The sequence below is a fragment of the Oncorhynchus keta genome, chromosome 34 (genome assembly GCF_023373465.1).
Source record: "Oncorhynchus keta strain PuntledgeMale-10-30-2019 chromosome 34, Oket_V2, whole genome shotgun sequence".
Classification (NCBI taxonomy): Eukaryota; Metazoa; Chordata; class Actinopteri; order Salmoniformes; family Salmonidae; genus Oncorhynchus; species Oncorhynchus keta.
The window spans coordinates 50,394,210-50,412,465 of record NC_068454.1 but is presented as its reverse complement, the minus strand read 5'-3'; the positions used below and the strand labels follow the sequence as shown (position 1 = coordinate 50,412,465).

Here is an 18,256-nt window from a genome sequence, read left to right as displayed (position 1 = left end):
CACTGGGGCCAATCTTCCTGCCATCCAGGACCTCTATACCAGGCAGTGTCAGAGGAAGGCCAAAAAAATTGTCAAGACTCCAGCCAACCTAGTCAACGACTGTCCTCTCTGCTACCGCACCGCAAGCGGTACGGGAGCGCCAAGTCTAGGTCCAAGAGGCTTCTAAACAGCTTCTACCCCCATGCCATAAGACTCCTACACATCTAATCAAATGGCTAACCAGACTATTTACACTGCCCCCCTCCCCTCCTTTACGCTGCTGCTACTCTGTTATCATCTTTGCATAGTCACTTTTATAACTCTACCTACATGTACTTATTACCTCGACTAACCGGTTCCCCTGCACATTGACTCTGTACCGGTACCCCCTCTATATAGCCTCACTATTGTTATTTTACTGCTGGTCCTTCATTTTTTTGTTACTTTTATTTATCTTCTTGTTGTATTTTTCAAAAAAATCCATTGTTGGTTAAGGGCTTGTAAGTAAGCATTTCACTGTTGTATTCGACGCATGTTACAAATAACATTTGATTTGGTTATAATGGCAGTCGGGATACAGCCTTTCAAGGTACTACAGTCTGCCATAATTTTTCCAATGTTAGAAACATCTGTGTCAGCTCCTACATCCCCAATTGATAATAGAAGAGTCATCTATCTATCTAGGAGGTCCATGCTAAATATCAATCTTGAACGGGCATTTTTAATATCAGGGAACTATAGCGGAAAAACCTGGAAGGATTTGGACCGTTCACTAAGGACAAACGGTCTCAGAGGAGAGATGGAAAGAATTGTCCCTGTTCTCTCAAAGCCACTATACTGTATATACATAAGGGACAGTTGCTTTGGAAGACATGCAGGGCCTTCCCATCCCAGAGAACAGACACAGGGCCAGTTGTGCCTAAACACATTTAATGTGGCTTCCTCACCCCTCCCAACTTAGTTTTTTTTGGCCACCTGTAAAAGCTGGAGTATAATTTCTTAAGGGATCTAGGGAAGGGGATTTGGATACACTGGTGCCATCTCCTGGTCAGAAAGGAATTTAAAAACAAATACAGTAGCCTAGATGTCCTATTTATACTGCATTTATATGGAACAAAAATATAAATGCAACATTTAAAGTGTTGGTTTCATGAGCTGAAATAAATGATCCCTGAATTTTTCCATATTCACAAAAAGCTTATTTCTCTCAAATGTTGTGCACAAATTTGTTTACATCCCTGTTAACATTTCTCCCTTGCCAAGATAATCCACCACTTCACAGGTGTGGCCTATCAAGAAACTGATTAAACAGCATGGTCATTACACGGGAGCTCTTTGTGCTGAGGACAATTAAAGGCCACTCTAAAATGTGCAGTTGTCACAACACAATGCCACAGATGTCTCAAGTTTTGAAGGAGCGTGCAATTGGCATGCTGACTGCAGGAATATCCACCAGAGCTGTTGCCAGATAATTTAATGTACAGTTCTCTACCATAAGCCACCTCCAACATAGTTTTAGAGAATTTGGCAGTACCTTAAACCGGCCTCACAACCGAAGACCAAGTGTAACCACGCCAACCCAGGACCACCACTACGGGGATCGTCTGAGACCAGCCACCCGGAGAGCTGATGCAACTGAGGAGTATTTATGTCTGTAATAAAGCCCCTTCGTGGAGGGGAAAAAAACAAATTCTGATTGGCTAAGCCTGGCTTTCCAGTGAGTGGGCCTGGCTTCCCAGTGGGTGGGCATGGCTCCCAAGTGTGTGGGCAGGCCCACCCATGGCTGCGACCCTGCCCAGTCATGTGAAATCCATAGATTAGGGCCTAATGGACTTATTTGAATTGACTGATTTCCATATATGAATTGTAAACTCAGTAAAATCTTTGAAATTGTTTGGTTCAGTATACATAATACTGTAAATAAGGTATGTCACATTAGACCAGTTATGCTTGGCCCAGTCTCCTTCACCAGCCATGTTTTTTAATCAAATCAAATTTTATTAGTCACAGGCACCAAATACAACAGGTGTAGTAGACCTTACAGTGAAATGCTTACTTACACACCCTTAACCAAGAATGCAGCTAAGAAAGTGTTGAAGAATTTACTAAAATAAACTGAAATTTAAACAAAAAAAACTATTAAGGAGCAACACTAATATAACAGTAGCGAGGCTATATGAAGAGGGCACCGGTACAGAATCAATGTCAATGTGCGGGGGCATCGGTTAGTCGAGGTAATATGTACATGTAGGTAAAGTGACTATGCAAGGACAATAAACAGAGTAGCAGCAGCATAAAAATGGGGGCAATGCAAATAGTCAGGGAAACAATTTGATGAGCTTTTCAGGAGTCTTATGACTTGGGGTTAGAAGCTGTTAAGAAGCCTTTTGGACCTAGACTTGGCGCTCCGGTACTGCTTACCGTGTGGTAGCAGAGAGAACAGTCCATGACTCGGGTGGCTAGAGTCTTTGACAATTTTTAGGGCCCTCCTCTGACACCGCCTGGTATAGAGGTCCTGGATGGCAGGAAGTTCGGCCCAAGTGATGTATTGGGCCAAATGCACTACCCTCTAGTGCCTAGCGGTCGGACGGCAAGCAGTTGCCATACTAGGCGGTCATCCAACCAGTCAGAATGCTCTCGATGGTGCAGCTGTGAGGATCTGAAGACCCATGCCAAATCTTTTCAGTCTCCTGAGGGGGAGTAGGCGTTGTCGTGCCCTCTTCACAACTGACTTGGTGTTTGGATCATGACAGTTTGTTGGTGATGTGGACACCAAGGAACTTGACGCTCTCAACATGCTCCACTACAGCCCGCCGATGAGAATGGGGACGTACTCGGTCCTCCTTTTCCTGTTGTCCACAATCAGCTCCTTTGTCTTGATCGAGTTGAGGAAGAGGTTGTTATCCTGGAACCACACTGCCAGGTCTTTGACCTCCTCCCTATAGGCTGTCTCATTGTTGTCGGTGATCAGGCCTACCACTGTTGTCGTCGGCAAACTTAATGATGGTGCTTGGCCATGCAGTAATGGGTCAAGAGGGAGTACAGGAGGAGACTGAGCACCCACCCCTGAGGGGCCCCCATGTTGCGGATCAGAGTGGCGGATGTGTTGTTATCTACCCTTACCACCTGGGGCAGCCCATCAGGAAGTCCAGGATCCAGTTGCAGAGGGATGTGTTTAGTCCCAGGGTCCTTACTTAGTGATGAGCTTGGAGGGCACTATGGTTTTGAATGCTGAGCTATAGTCAATGAAAAGCATTATCACGCAGGTGATTATTTTGTCCAGGTGGGAAAGGGCAGTGTGGAGTGCAATAGAGATTGCATAATCTGTGGATCTGTTGGGGGAGGTATGCAAATTGGACTGGGTCTAGGGTTTCTGGGATAATGGTGTTGTGAGCCATGACCAGCCTTTCAAAGCACTTCATGGCTACAGACGTGAGTGCTACGGGTCGGTAGTCATTCAGGCAGGTTACCTTGTTATTTTTGGGCACAGAGACTATGGTGGTCTGCTTGAAACATGTTGGTATTACAGACTCAATCAGGGACAAGTTGAAAATGTCAGTCAAGACATTTGCCAGTTGATCAGTACACGCCAGTTGATCTGTCTGGCCCTGCGGTCTTGTGAACGTTGACCTGTATAAAGGTATTACATCGGCTACAGAGTGTGATCACACAGTCATCCGGAACAGCTAATGCTCTCATGCATGCTTCAGTGTTGCTTGCCTCGAAGCGAGCTTAGAAGTTATTTAGCTTGTCACTGGGCAGTTCGCAGCTGTGCTTCCCTTTATAGTCTGTAATAGTTTGCAAGCCCTGCCACATCCGACGAGCGTCAGAACCAGCGTAGTACAATTCAATCTTAGTCCTGTATTGACTCTTTGCCTGTTTGATGGTTCGTCGGAGGGCATAGCAGGATTTCTTATAAGAGTCCGGGTTAGAGTCCCACTCATTGAAAGCGGCAGCTATACCCTTTAGCTCAGTGCGGATGTTGCCTGTAATCCATGGCTTCTGGTTGGGGTATGTATGTAGTCACTGTGGGGAAGACGTCATTGATGCACTTATTGATGTTTCTTTAAGTAGGGTTAGTTTTGACAGCCAATATACTGCCAATGTTCTTGGTTTTATAGGGAATAACAGTTTACAAGAAAGCAATTATCCATGGATAAAACATATCCACATTCAGTGTATATATAAGTGTATATATTTTAAACCTCTGTGTATCATTTTACATAAGTGTATATTTTGTGTGTGTATTTTAAACCTCTGTGTATCATTTTACATCGTTAAAGCGAGCATCTAAATCAGGTTTGGTTAGGAATCTTGCCTACTGTTTTGCACACGTCTATTGTTTTAATCCGCCTGCGAGCTTCTTTCTGTTGGCTATCAGCTGCCACCTACAGAGAACAACAGTTACCTGATTAAATTCTGGAGAGAAATGAAGGGAACTGCTGCATCAGGGTACCAGTACCTATGCTGCTGATCTGACTAAAGCTCCACTCTGAATTCTCCCTCTCTGCCTCTTCCTAATCTAAATGTGTCACAGGTCTGGGGTAGATAGGGAGATGATGATGCTCAGTTTGAGATAGTCCACCTCACCCTCTGCTGGTCTGCACCTAATACACTATAGGTCCACACAAACACAAGAGGGCACATCTGTACATGCATGTAAGACCAACTCTTCACAAACTTTATTAATGAAATGTAAAAAACACTTTTAACAGTTGATTTTGCTGATCTGCAAAGGGATTCATACCCAATGTACACACCTTATAGACTGAAGGGCTGACCAAACTGCCCCACACCAGGGTATTTCTCATTTCAATATGTAAATAATTATCTGTAGTCCAGAGCTCCTGGATTTGTCCATCTTTTTCACTGGCAGAATAAGAGATCAACATTTGCATCCAACTAAACAACACACTGTAGTCTGTACTAACACTAGCATTATAAACCAGCCACAAAGCCAAGGATATATAAATTCAAACTCTTAACCCAGATTGATCCAATTCTTGGATTGTGTGGTAAGAAGCAGTTGATTTGGATTCTATTTGCAGACTGATGCTTCTAACCCTTTCTCCACCCTTCTCTCCTCTCTATATAACCAGAGGCAGCCATATCAAGATAAAAGTTATTTACGTGTTCAGTCAAAGAAGAATAGCATTTGGTGCGCTTGACACTCCAATTCCACGGGACAAATGTTGTACTGTCGGTCCTTTGCTGGTCCAGTGCAAGCAACATCGAAGTCAGCAGCATCCATTGATGGGTGTCTGTTGTTTTACAGATCCATCACCTCCTCCTCCACGGTCTTTTCACCATCTTCAACATACCTCTCTTGCACTCCTAGAGTTCTAGGGGTCAAATTTAAGAAAATCTAATCAAAATGCTACTCGTCACATGCACCATAAACAACAGGTGTAGACCAACAGTGAAATGCTTAGGAGTGTTGACCAGTCATCTATGTTAAGCAGCACTATACAGGCAGATCTGTTTACAGCAGAACACAATATTCAAACTCAAATAATTGTCACCACTTGCTGAGACTGCTTTAAAAAAAAGAAGGTTGAAATGCAGCAGTTTTTTTTATCTCAATATCAAATCATTTTTGGGTAACAATTAAGTATCTTACAGATTCTTCTTGACCATTTTAAATAAAAACAAACAAAAATAGCTTCTTAGCAAAGATCAATTTCTCAAGCAAGAATTTTGCTAGGACAGTCTGGGAATGGTCTGAGTGGGGAGGGGAAAATGGAAAACTAGCTGTTATTGGAAAAGGGGTTTGGAACTCTTGTTGGTCTATTTAAGTGATAATTCCCGGTCCCCTAACCAATTCTCGGTCCCCTAACCAATTGTGCTATTATGTGTTTTTTCACGTTATTTGTAACTTATTTTGTACATAATGTTTCTACCACAGTCTCTTTATGACCGAAAAGAGCCTCCAGATATCAGGACAGCGATTAATCACCCCGTACTAAAATATTTTTTCTTTAACGAGTCAGACGCGAAGGATTTATTCACGACATCCGACAAGGCCCTCATCCCCGTCATTCACAGGAGAAAGAGACAGAAATATCAGGGATGTAGATCTGGGTGCCTTCGAAGGATCTGACGGCGAGTGAGTAATATGCCTTCACCATCGGTCCTATTAGCCAATAATTGGATAATATAATAGACGAACTACGGGCACGTATATCCTACCCATGGGACATTTAAAACTTTAATATCTTATGTTTCACCGAGTCGTGGCTGAATGACGACATGACGAACATACAGCTGGCGGGTTTTACGCGCAGCTCGCGCTCCTAGTAGCTGGGGACTTTAATCCAGAGAAATGTAAATCCGTTTGACCTCATTTCTATCAGCAGGTTAAATGTGCAATCAGAGGGAAAATAACTCTTGACCACCTTTACTCCACACAGACGCGTATAAAGCTCTCCCTCGCCCTCCATTTGGCAAATCTGACCAAAATTCTATCCTTCTGCATACAAGCAAAAACTAAAGCAGAAAGCACCAGTGACGCAGTCAATAAAAAAGTGGTCAGATGAAGCAGATGCTAAGCTACGGGACTGTTTTGCTAGCACAGACTGGAATATGTTCCAGGATTCTTTCGATGACATTGAGAAGTATGCCATCGATTACAGGCAACATCCACAATTAGCTAAAGGGTAGGATTGCCGCTTTCAAGGAGCGGGTCTAACCCGGAAGCTTATAAGAAAAACCACTATGCCCTCCGACGAACGATCAAACAGGCAAAGCGTCAATACAGGACTAAGATTGAATCGTAATACACCGGCTCCAACGCTTGTCTTATGTGGCAGGGCTTGCAAACTATTACAGACTACAAAGGGAAGCACAGCTGCGAGCTGCCCAGTCACACGACCATACCAGACAAGCTAAATTACTTCTATGCTTGCTTCGAGGCAAGTAACACAAACATATATCAGAGAATCAGCTGTTCCGGACGACAGTGCTCACGCTCGCCGTAGCCGATGTGAGTAAGACCTTTAAACAGGTCAACATTCACAAGGCCTCAGGGCAAGACAGATTACCAGAATGTGTACTCCGAGCATGCGCTGACCAACTGGCAAGTGTCTTCACTGACATCTTCAACCTGTCCCTGACTGAGTCTGTAATACCAACGTTTCAAGCAGACCACCATAGTCCCTGTGCCCAATAACACTAAGGTAACCTGCCTAAATTGACTACCGACCCGTAGCACTCACATCTGTAGCCATGATGTGCTTTGAAAGGCTGGTCATGGCTCACCATTATCCCAGAAACCCTAGACCCACTCCAATTTGCATACCACCCCAACAGATCCACAGATGATGCAGTCTCTATTGCACTCCACACTGCCCTTTCCCACCTGGACAAAAGGAACACCTAGTGGCAAGAAAAAGTATGTGAACACTTTGGAATTACCTGGATTTCTGCATAAATTTGTCATCAAATTTGATCTGATCTTCATATAAGTCACATCAATAGACAAACTCAGTGTGCTTAAAATAATAACACAAAAAGTATTCTATTTTTCTTGTCTATATTGAATACATAATTTAAACATTCACAGTGTAGGTTGGAAAAAGTATGTGAACTAATTGGAGTCAGGAGGCAGCTAACCTGGAGTCCAATCAATGAGACGAGATTAGAGATGTTGGTTAGAGCTGCCTTGCCCTACAGAAAACACTCTCAAAATTTGAGTTTGCTTTCCACAAGAAGCATTGCCTGACGTGAACCATGCCTCGAACAAAAGAGAAGACCTAAGATTGAGAATTGTTGACTTGCATAAACCTGGAAAGGGTTAGAAAATGATCTCTAAAAGCCTTGATGTTCATCAGTCCACGGAAAGACAAATTGTCTATAAATGGAAAAAGTTTAGCACTGTTGCTACTCTCCCTAGGAGTGGCCGCCCTGCAAAGATGACTGCAAGAGCACAGCGCAGAACACTCAATGAGGTAAAGAAGTATCAGCTAAAGACTTACAGAAATATGCTAACATGCTCTGGAACATGCTAACATCTCTGTTGACGATACTACGATATGTAAAACACTAAACAATAATGATGTTCAATATTCTGTGGACAGATGAAAATAAATTTGAGTTGTTTGGAAGAAACACACAACACTATGTGAGGAAAAAAAAGGCACAGCACACCAACATCAAAACCTCATCCCAACTGTAAAGTATGGTGGCGGGGCTGCTTTACTGCCCGAGTGCCTGGACAGCTTGCTATCGTCGACGGAAAAATGAATTCCCAAGTTTATCAAGACATTTTGCAGGAGACTGTTAGGCTTTCTGTCCACCAATTGAAGCTCAACAGAAGTTAAGTGATACAACAGGACAACGACCCAAAACACAGAAGTAAATCAACAACAAAATGGCTTCAACAGAAGAAAATACAACTTCTGGAGTGGCCCAGGCAGAGTCCTGACCTCAAGAGAACAGTTCACACCAGACATCACAAGAATATTGTTGAACTGAAACAGACCATTGTGCAGGTCTGATCCGCAACTACAGAAGAGGTTATTGCTGCCAAAGGAGGGTCAACCAGTTATTAAATCCAAGTGTTCACATACTTTATCAACCTTGCACTGTGAATGTTTACACGGTGTGTTCAATAAAACATATAGTTGTTTGTGTGTTATTAGTTTAAGCAGACTGTTAATATAATATATGCCATTTAGCAGACGCTTTTATCCAAAGCGACTTATGTATGTGTGCATACATTCTACGTATGGGTGGTCCCGGGAATCGAACCCACTACCCTGGCGTTACAAGCGCCATGCTCTACCAACTGAGCTACAGAAGGACTGTTTGTCTATTGTTGTGACCTAGATGAAGATCAGATCAAATTTGATGACCAATTTATGCAGAAATCCATGTATTTCCAAAGGGTTCACATACTATTTCTTGCCACTGTATGTGAGAATGCTATTCATTGACTACAGCTCAGCGTTCAACACCAAAGCTCATCACTAAGCTAAGGACCCTGGGACTAAACACCTCCCTCTGCAACTGGATCCCTGACTTCCTGACAGGCCGCCCCCAGGTGGTAAGGGTAGGTAACAACACATACACCATGCTTATCCTCAACACAAGGGCCCCTCAGGGGTGCGTGCTCAGTCCCCTCCTGTACTCCCTGTTCACTCATGACTGCTTGGCCAGGCACGACTCCAACACCATCATTAAGTTTGCCGATGACACAACAGTGGTAGGCCTGATCACCGACAACGATGAGACTGACCTCCTCCCTACAGGATGAGACCTGGCCGTGTGGTGCCAGGACAACAACCTCTCCCTCAACGCGATCAAGACAAAGGAGATGATTGTGGACAACAGGAAGAGGAGGACAGAGCACGCCCCCATTCTCATCGAAAGGGCTGTAGTGGAGCAGGTTGAGAGCTTTAAGTTCCTTGGTGTCCACATCACCAACAAACTATCATGGTCCAAACTAGAGGTCGACCGATTATGATTTTTCAACGCCGGTACCGATTATTGGAGGACCAAAAAAGCCGATACCGATTAATTGGCCGATTTGTATTTTTATTTGTAATAATGACAATTACAACAATACTGAATGCACACTTATTTTAACTTAATATAATACATCAATAAAATCAATTTATCCTCAAGTAAATAATGAAACATGTTCAATTTGGTTTAAATAATGCAAAAACAAAGTGTTGGAGAAGGTAAACGTGCTATGTAAGAAAGCTAACGTTTAAGTTCCTTGCTCAGAAAACGAGAACATATGAAAGCTGGTGGTTCCTTTTAACATGAGTCTTCAATATTCCCAGTTAAGAAGTTTTAGGTTGTAGTTATTATAGGACTATTTCCCTCTATACCATTTGTATTTAATTAACCTTTGACTATTGGATGTTCTTATAGGCACTTTAGTATTGCCAGTGAAACAGTATAGCTTCCGTCCCTCTAGTTAGCGCGCGCTAACTAGCTAGCCATTTCACTTCTGTTACACCAGCCTCATCTCGGGAGTTGATAGGCTTGAAGTCATAAACAGTGCAATGCTTGACGCACAACAAAGAGCTGCTGGCAAAACGTACGAAAGTGCTGTTTGAATGAATGTTTACGCGCCTGCTTCTGCCTACCACTGCTCAGTCAGATTATATGCAACGCAGGACACGCTAGATAATATCTAGTAATATCATCAACCATGTGTAGTTTACTAGTGATTATGATTGATTGTTTTTTATAAGATAAGTTTATGCTAGCTAGCAACTTACCTTGGCTTACTGCATTCGCGTAACAGGCAGTCTCCTTGTGGAGTGCAACGAGAGAGGCAGGTCGTTATTGCGTTGGACTAGTTAACTGTAAGGTTGCAAGATTGGATCCCCCGAGCTGACAAGGTGAAAATCTGTCGTTCTGCCCCTGAACAAGGCAGTTAACCCACCGTTCCTAGACAGTCATTGAAAATAAGAATATGTTCTTAACTGACTTGCCTAGTTAAATAAACGTCAAATAAAATAAATAAATAAAAAATCTTGCACCTTTAAATGGACCAGAACTATTTTAGTGAATTGACTAGCAGAGATGTGAACAACCCCCTCTCCTGTTAGGAGGGCAGGGGGAGTTTTACAACTTAACCCCCACGTCATAAATTCCATATGGAGACTCTCCCTGGCCATGCAGTATGGAGAGAGTTTCACAGTAGAACAAAGGAACTTCTACAACATCACAGAATTGGAGAACTGAACAATATCCATATTTTGGTGAATGTGTAAACGGTCGGTGAAGCCAGCTATGACCCGGTCCGTTTTGTTTAATGTTTGTGACCTTATGAAAGGCAATATAGCCACACTACCCTAACTCTGTTTATACAGGTGCCTCAGTTATGAGGTTTGCATCTAATTATTGTATAAAATGAATGAGTAAAGATGAAACTATTTGCAAAATGATGTAATATGTTGTTAACTTTTAAAATGAGAAAATCATCTTCCCTTCCAAGTTTAACTAAGGCAGGAGCCACACCCAAGTGAATAGGCATTGGTTGGAAATGATGAACCAACCCCTTTTCTACATTTCTATAAAAGCCCGTTACCCAAAGTCACCGGAGTTCCAAATAACGGGAGGATTTGTCCTCATGTTTAAAAAGGGCGCATTTTAATTTCAACCCTACAGGCCAGGAAACATGAGAGCTTGCACCACACATGAAATGGTATGAACTCTGAACTATTGATCACCTAAAGAAGTGCATACTAAATCAGCATATATCAGACTGCAGCTGAACATATGCGCAAATCTAGTACGAGAACACTGACCGACATGGACGAATTTCCAGAGTGAGATGAACCTCTCAGACCACGTGACCACAAAACAAGATTACACAAAGGACAGGACAAACCATAATCAACTTCATGTAAATACAATGCATTGCTTTTCCGAATTAACGATCATTAGTAGCATATGTATTTATGTGAGAATAGCTTCCCAGGCCCGATAAAGACCAACGTTCCTTCGCCTTCCTTCCCAAAACCCATTCTCTTCTCTGAATCTATTGTGTTATAACCAAACTGTTTTTGCTTAGCCCAATAGGGACTTTCCTATCCTTGTTAGTAACCAATATCTATTGTTTGTTTGTTTATGCATTTCTGTGATTATTTAGTTAGTTAATAAATAAATGATTAAGCCAACTGGTGTATGGATGATTCATGGTTTAGGCTGGGGCTCGTGCAGATAACCAGATGTCGTGCACCGACATCCTTGTTAATTAAATTTACAAGATTAGTTTAATCAGGTAATAATAATTACTGAGAATTGAATAAAATAACAGTCTTCACCTTGAATGATGCCAAAGACACGACACAGTACCAGTCAAAAGTTTGGACACACCTACAAAGAGTTTCTTTATTTTAACTATTTTCTACATTGTAGAATAATAGTGAAGACATCAAAAATATGAAAGAACACATATGGAATCGTGTAGTAACCAAAAAAGTGTTTAACAAATCAAAATATTTAACATAGCCACCCTTTGCACAGTCTTAGCATTCTCTCAACCAGCTTCTTGGGGAATGCTTTTCCAACAGTGTTGAAGGAGTTCCCACATATAAGGAGCACTTGTTGGCTGCTTTTCCTTCACTGTGCGGTCCAACTCATCCCAAACCATCTCAATTGGGTTGAGGTCAGGTGATTGTGGAGGCCAGGTCATCTGATGCAACACTCCATCACTCTCCTTCTTGACCAAATAGTCCTTACACAGCCTGGAGGTGCATTTTGGGTCATTGTCCTATTGAAAAACAAATGGTAGTCCCACTAAGCGCAAACCAGATGGGATGGTATATTGCTGCAGAATGCTGTGCTAGCCATGCTGGTTAAGTGTGCCTTGAATTCTAAATAAATCACTGACTGTGTCACCAGCAAAGCACCCCCACACCATCATACCTCCTATTCCATCACAAAGACACGGCAGTTGGAACCAAAATCTCAAATTTTGAAGCTGTTTGAGAGAATACCAAGAGTGTGCAAAGCTGTTATCAAGGTGGCTACTTTGAAGAATCTCAAACATGAAAGATATTGATTTGTTTAACACTTTTTTGGCTACTACATGATTCCACATGGTGTTATTTCATAGTGTTGATGTCTTCACTATTATTCTACAATGCAGAAAATAGTCAAAATAAAGAAAAACCCTTGAATGAGTAGGTGTCCAAACTTTTTACTGGTACTGTATCTATTTATAAATAACACACAGGAAAATCTAGTTTTGGTCTGAACCTGGCCTTTAACATTTTTTACATTTAAAATGGCTTTGTTTCATAGGTTGAGCATGTGGAATAGACTGGTTTAATAACAAACACATAAATCAATATAGCAGCTGTGAGTAAAGGATACGCGGTGAACTGGAAGTCTGCTCCCACAGCGGCTGACATCATTGCTTGCAGGTTCCTCTCCTCCAGGTTGCCGAAGCAGTAGCCGTTGGCCTTGTCCACAGTCCGCAGGACCTGCGTCATGCTCTCCCTGTCCTGGAGATAGAGCACAGTGCAGGATGTCAGTGGTTAAGTGGCAAAAAATGTAAATGCAAGCTTCATCCTCCAGGTTGAGACTAGTGTTTTAACCTTACCCCACCTTCTAAAATGGACCAGTATTTATTATGAGTTTTGACAAAGTATTGTGGTTGTGTTCACTAGTAGACACAAAGCAGAAGAAAAATATCTGAAACAGGGAGGTACTGAACTTCATGTCCCATAATAAATATGACCCAGAAACAGCAGATGTCCAAGAACCAGTGAACGTCTAAAGGTAGTAGCAAAGTCTCACCTGCACATTGAGAGGCACAAAAGAGACAAGGCCATAGTCTTGTATGACCCCTGCAAGTTTCTCATTTAGTTTGAGGAACTTCCTAAAGAAAGGGTCAGCAGCCAAGTGATCCAGCAGATATGTCAGGTCCATAACATCTGTGTAGAAGTCCAGGTTGAAGGCTATTCCAGAGACAGAGTAAGTGCAAAAATGAAACAAGTTCCACAGCTAAAGACAAACTGTCAAATCAAACACTTGAGGGAAACTGAGGGAATATAGCCATACAAAGCCCATATTCATAATCACCCAGGATATCTCATCTCACCCAGTTTGCCGTACTGCTCGATGAGGTCCATCTTGGAGAGGACGTTGACGTGGGGTAGCTCCACGTGCAGCATAGTGGAGAGGGAGGTGCACAGCACTGAGATGAACTTAGCTGGGTCAGCGCAGTAATGAGAGTCCACAAGGTGCACTGCAGTCAGCTGAGAGTAATTAAAGAGGGAGTGTTAGTGAGACAGTGCAGGGACTCAACTAACTGGCCCAGGTTATCCCAGTGGGGTGAGTTTGCACAGGGTGAAAAGCGAATGCATTTGTTTTGGAAACAGGCTGCCCCCCTGGGCGTGAGCCAGGTGCCCTGTTCAAAGCCTAGGCTAGATTAAGCATGTGGAGTAATGAGTATGCTTCTACTTTTATTAAAAGCAAAAGTAATTGCTTTTAATAAAAACACTATCTGCCTTCCCAATAAAAACTTGTTTGAAAATTCGATCATATATTTCATGGAAAGAGATGCGTTTCTGGACAATGCACCACACTGTGTGATCCCTGACTGATTTTGACCGTTAATGTCACGAGTCATTGACTGGTGCACCGCTGCTCAGGTTAATAGAACTCACTCAGTGATTTGAGCACAACCTACAGGCACTATGACTCAATACTAATAAAGCACATGCCCATAAACACCCAATACAAATAGCTAGGCCTACTTGTCAAAGCCCCAAATTCTCCATCAATGTGGCAAACAATACATTTCTTAAGTTAGCCTAAATGATACTGAATGTGTCATGCATGGATTGACATACTACATACACAGTGTTTATTTTGGGGAATCATTCATACTAGGAATCACAACATTCCAGCACCAATGGGCACAAACATCTTAGAATCCTGAACCATCTCACCCTGAAGTTCCACTTGGCCAGCTGAGCAAATATGTTTTTCACTGAGTTCTGGTGGGTGTACAGCTCCACCTGGCCCGGACAGTCAAACAGAAAGTAACAGTCGCTATGTTCCTCTAACTTGGTTTCCAGCCAGTCCAGATTGGCCTCCAGGTACTCCATGCAGTACAGGAGTCCACCATTGGGCCCCAGCTTCAAACCCTCCATCACGTCATCTAGGGTGACCAGCTCTGAAATATCCACGGCACAGGGGTATGGGAGCCCTTCATTTGCAGGGTCCATGTTCACCACAACTACCTTCCGTCCCAAGTGACTCAAGAACTCCTGCATCCCCCGGCAGTATGTGGTTTTACCTGAGCCAGGAGGTCCTATGACCACCTGGCCAAAGCGTAAGGATGGAGTCTGTGAGGGCTGGGTGGCCATGATTACTTCTCCAAAGCTCTGACTTGTTAGATTCCCATCTGAGGAGAAAACAAATGGTACATACCCATCACTGACCATCAGTGCTGAGCCACTAACCACCACATATGCTCCTTGCCTCAGGTTAGCCCATTCAGAGAAGCTTTTAGCGCCTATTAATGATAGTAACTTCTGGCCAGGGGAGTTTTGTTGGGTGCCCCGACGCTCGTTCTGAACGTTAACATGCATCTTTTACAGTACGGTTTTGGAAAAATATGTTATATGTATGTTATATATCAGCAAGAAATAATTTTCCAAAAATGAAAGGTTAAATTAGTACACACCTTTATAGGGTTGCACTTCGAACGCATCCTACAGCGTCATTGCATTTTGGTACACCAGAATTACACTCATTTCCAATGAAACACTGCGTTTCCGTTGCAGTGCGTTCGGTGTGATGCATACGTTGGATTTATCGAACGTATGCGTCAAACTGTATGCGTGGAAGGCTTCACAGAAATGGTAGCAGAAGGTGAATGTTGAACTTTTGTTACATACATATCCAGATGATGCAGCATACTATTTTGGGCAATGACGCTGTCGGTGTGTTAAATATTATATTATTGGGCGAGCTGAGGAACACTCAACTCCGTAGTCTTATCGAGGCGGAGTTGAGTTTTGATACATTTTACTAGCAAACATTCGCCTCGATTTAAGAGAACGGAGTAGAGCGTTCATAGCTATTATGTGTCTAGATCAGGGTTTCCCAAACTCGGTCCTCGGGACCCCAAGGAGTGCCATAACACTACACAACTGATTCAAATAATAAACTAATCATCAGGCGTTGTATCAGCTGTGTAGTGTTAAGGCAAACACCAAAACCTGCAATCCTTGGGATCCCAAGGTGGACCGTGTTTTAAGAAACTAGCCAGGTTAGCGCAGAAACGTGTAAAACATGGTTTACTGACTAACGTCTTTCAATTAACATGCACATTTAATAATTAGCACAATTTGTGGAAAAGGTACACAAAAGTAAATGTAATTGCTAAAATATACTTAAGTATCAAAAGTAATAATTTCAAGTTCCTTTTAATAAACAAAACAGATAGCACATTGTTTTAATTTACGGATAGCTAGGGACACACTCCGAGGTCATTTACAAACGAAGCATGTGTTTAGTGATACCGCAAGATCCGAGGCAGTAGAGATGACCAGGGATGCTCTCCTGATAAGTGTGATTGACGATTTCTCTGTCCTACGAAGCATTCCAAATGTAACGAATGGGTGTCAGGGAAATGTATCGAGTAAAAAATGCTTATTTTTTAAAGGAATGTAGGGTCGTAAAATGTGTCAAATCTAAAAAGTACAGATACCAGCCAAACGATTTAAGTAGTACTTTACACCACTGGTTAGAAGAGCATTCAATGCACAATGTCATGCGAAGTGATGATGCGCTAGTTAGTCATATTGCAGCTAGCTTGCTAATTAGCAGCGTAGCAAATGTATCACGACAAGTAGCTAAAATAGCTAGCAAAATGCTCCCAAAAAGATATGTTATGAGAACAAATACGTGTTGTAAATATTACATTACGATACGAGTGAAATGTACTAACCAGCGCCACTTGCCGCCGTTAAATTTGGTTATTGGAGAAGCTACCCAAAACCAAGACAACACTGCTGTGAAAACTAACTACTTCCGGGTCACGGTTTTTGGAATTCTTCAGAATAAAAGTCCCGTCCTGTATACTTTGTAAAGGAATAATTAGGGCTATAATGAGCACAATTATCGATATCGTTGACTTCTTATCCTACAAAGAACTACGTATTTCTGTAAGATATTATGTCATAAAATGTTAAAGCCTAAATGATCAACAATGTTTTTCGTGTGTACACATTAATTGCAACTTTAAAAAGATGCTGTATATTGTGTCGCAGTAACACTGAACTTACAATGGCTAGTCCCAAGTCACTATATTTTTTTCTTGTGCTTTATGGTATTTTCCTCATGACTCCTGCATGCTTTGTTAACTATGAACTTGCTTGTTTACCCAACTGTGGGACAGACTGTTTATTCTAACCACTTTTTGCCGGCTTTTTATTCATGTTACCTGATAAAATGTTGCTGTACAATATGATCTTGTTGCCATCTAATGCACATTCAAATGTCATAAATCAGCACTGCAGAGCTTTCCCTGTTCTCTGCAGTGCCCTGATTGTATTACTGCTGATGATATCTGGAAATATGCATGTACACCCATCTACTGTTTGCTAGCCCCAATTATAACTTGTGCTCGGATATCTGCTTCACTGATTTCTGCTCTCGTAAAAGGGTTTTCTGTACATTAACACTAGAAGCTTAAAATGGATCAATTGAAAGTGTGGGTTCACAGCTCCAATCCAGATGTGTTGGTCATTACTGAGACGTGGTTAAGAAATCGTTTTTTGAACACTGATCTTAACCTTTCTGGTTATAAACTTTTTCAGCAAGACAGATCTCCCAAAGCTGGTGGAGTGGCAATCTTTACCAAGGTACAACCTCAGTGCTTGGTTGTCTTGACCAAGTCTGTCCCCAAACAATTTGATTTGCTGGTTATAAGCATTAAACTTTCAAATAGCTCTTTGTTGACTATTGCTGGGTGTTATCGTCCACCAACAGCACCGGCCTGTACCCTAAATGCCCTAAGCTCTCTCCTGGCCCCTTACACTAAAGTCTGAATTTGTCCTGCTAGGTGACCTAAACTGAGACATGCTTAAACCACCTGACCAGGTCCTAAAGTAATGGGATTCCATAAATCTTTCTCAGATTATCACCAATCCCACAAGGTATGACACCAAACACCCAGAAAAGGCTACTCTCCTTGATGTTATCCTCACAAATAATCCTGATGGGTATCAGTCTGGTGTTTTCTGTAATGACCTTAGTGATCACTATTTTACAGCCTGTGTTTGTAATGGCTGCTCAGTGAAACGACCTGTCCTGATTTGTCATAGACACCTGCTAAAAATCTTTAATGAGCAAGCCTTCCTTTGTGACCTGGCCTCTGTAAAATGGTATAGAATTAGCTTGATCCCTTCTGTCAAAGACACATATTTTCAGTGGTATTGTTAACAAACAAGCCCCATAAAGATAATGAGAATTTAAAAACAGGTTCAGCCCCTGGAACGACCGTGATCTATAAGTGCACTATCCGGAAAGCCAAAGTGAGTTACTTTAAGAAGCCATTCTCTCTTTGTGGGTCTAACCCTAAGAAGTTTTGGAAAACGATTAAAGACCTGGAGAATAAACCCTCCTCACAGCTGCCCATGGTTGTTACTGACAAGGACCACATGGCTAAGCTCTTTAAAAACCACTTCATTAAGTCAGGATTCCTATTTGACACAGCCATGCCTCCTTGCCTGTCCAACATTTCCTCATCTCCTACCCCTTCTCATGTGACTAGCCCCGATGCTCTTCCCTC

At 42.3% G+C, this 18,256-nt stretch overlaps 2 protein-coding genes across 4 annotated transcripts in view; one reads left to right on the top strand and one right to left on the bottom strand.

The window, feature by feature from the left end:
- Window positions 1-18,256, top strand: part of LOC127915127 (uncharacterized) — a 1,101,500-nt gene that overhangs the window by 216,810 nt on the left and 866,434 nt on the right. The window lies entirely within an intron of this gene.
- Window positions 4,630-16,540, bottom strand: gpn2 (GPN-loop GTPase 2). Of its 2 annotated transcripts, none has more exons than XM_035750427.1 (6): window positions 16,412-16,540; window positions 14,403-14,860; window positions 13,550-13,706; window positions 13,246-13,406; window positions 12,820-12,950; window positions 4,630-5,321 (listed from the first exon to the last, which is right to left on the bottom strand). In XM_035750427.1, exons 2-6 carry the CDS (start codon window positions 14,820-14,822, stop codon window positions 5,249-5,251), a joined length of 942 nt encoding a protein of 313 aa, XP_035606320.1. In that variant the 5' UTR covers window positions 14,823-14,860; window positions 16,412-16,540; the 3' UTR covers window positions 4,630-5,248. The 2 variants fall into 2 exon arrangements, with proteins under 2 accessions (XP_035606320.1, XP_035606321.1); XM_035750428.2 differs by lacking the exon at window positions 16,412-16,540 and adding an exon at window positions 15,143-15,573.

Coding starts and splice junctions, on each gene's coding strand:
- gpn2 (XM_035750427.1), bottom strand. CDS start 14,822: ATGGCCACCCAGCCCTCACAGACTCCATCCTTACGCTTTGGCCAGGTG. Junction 13,707..14,402: donor TGGCCAAGTGGAACTTCAGG/GTGAGATGGTTC, acceptor AATTACTCTCAG/CTGACTGCAGTGCACCTTGT. Junction 12,951..13,245: donor TTGTGCCTCTCAATGTGCAG/GTGAGACTTTGC, acceptor CTCTATCTCCAG/GACAGGGAGAGCATGACGCA.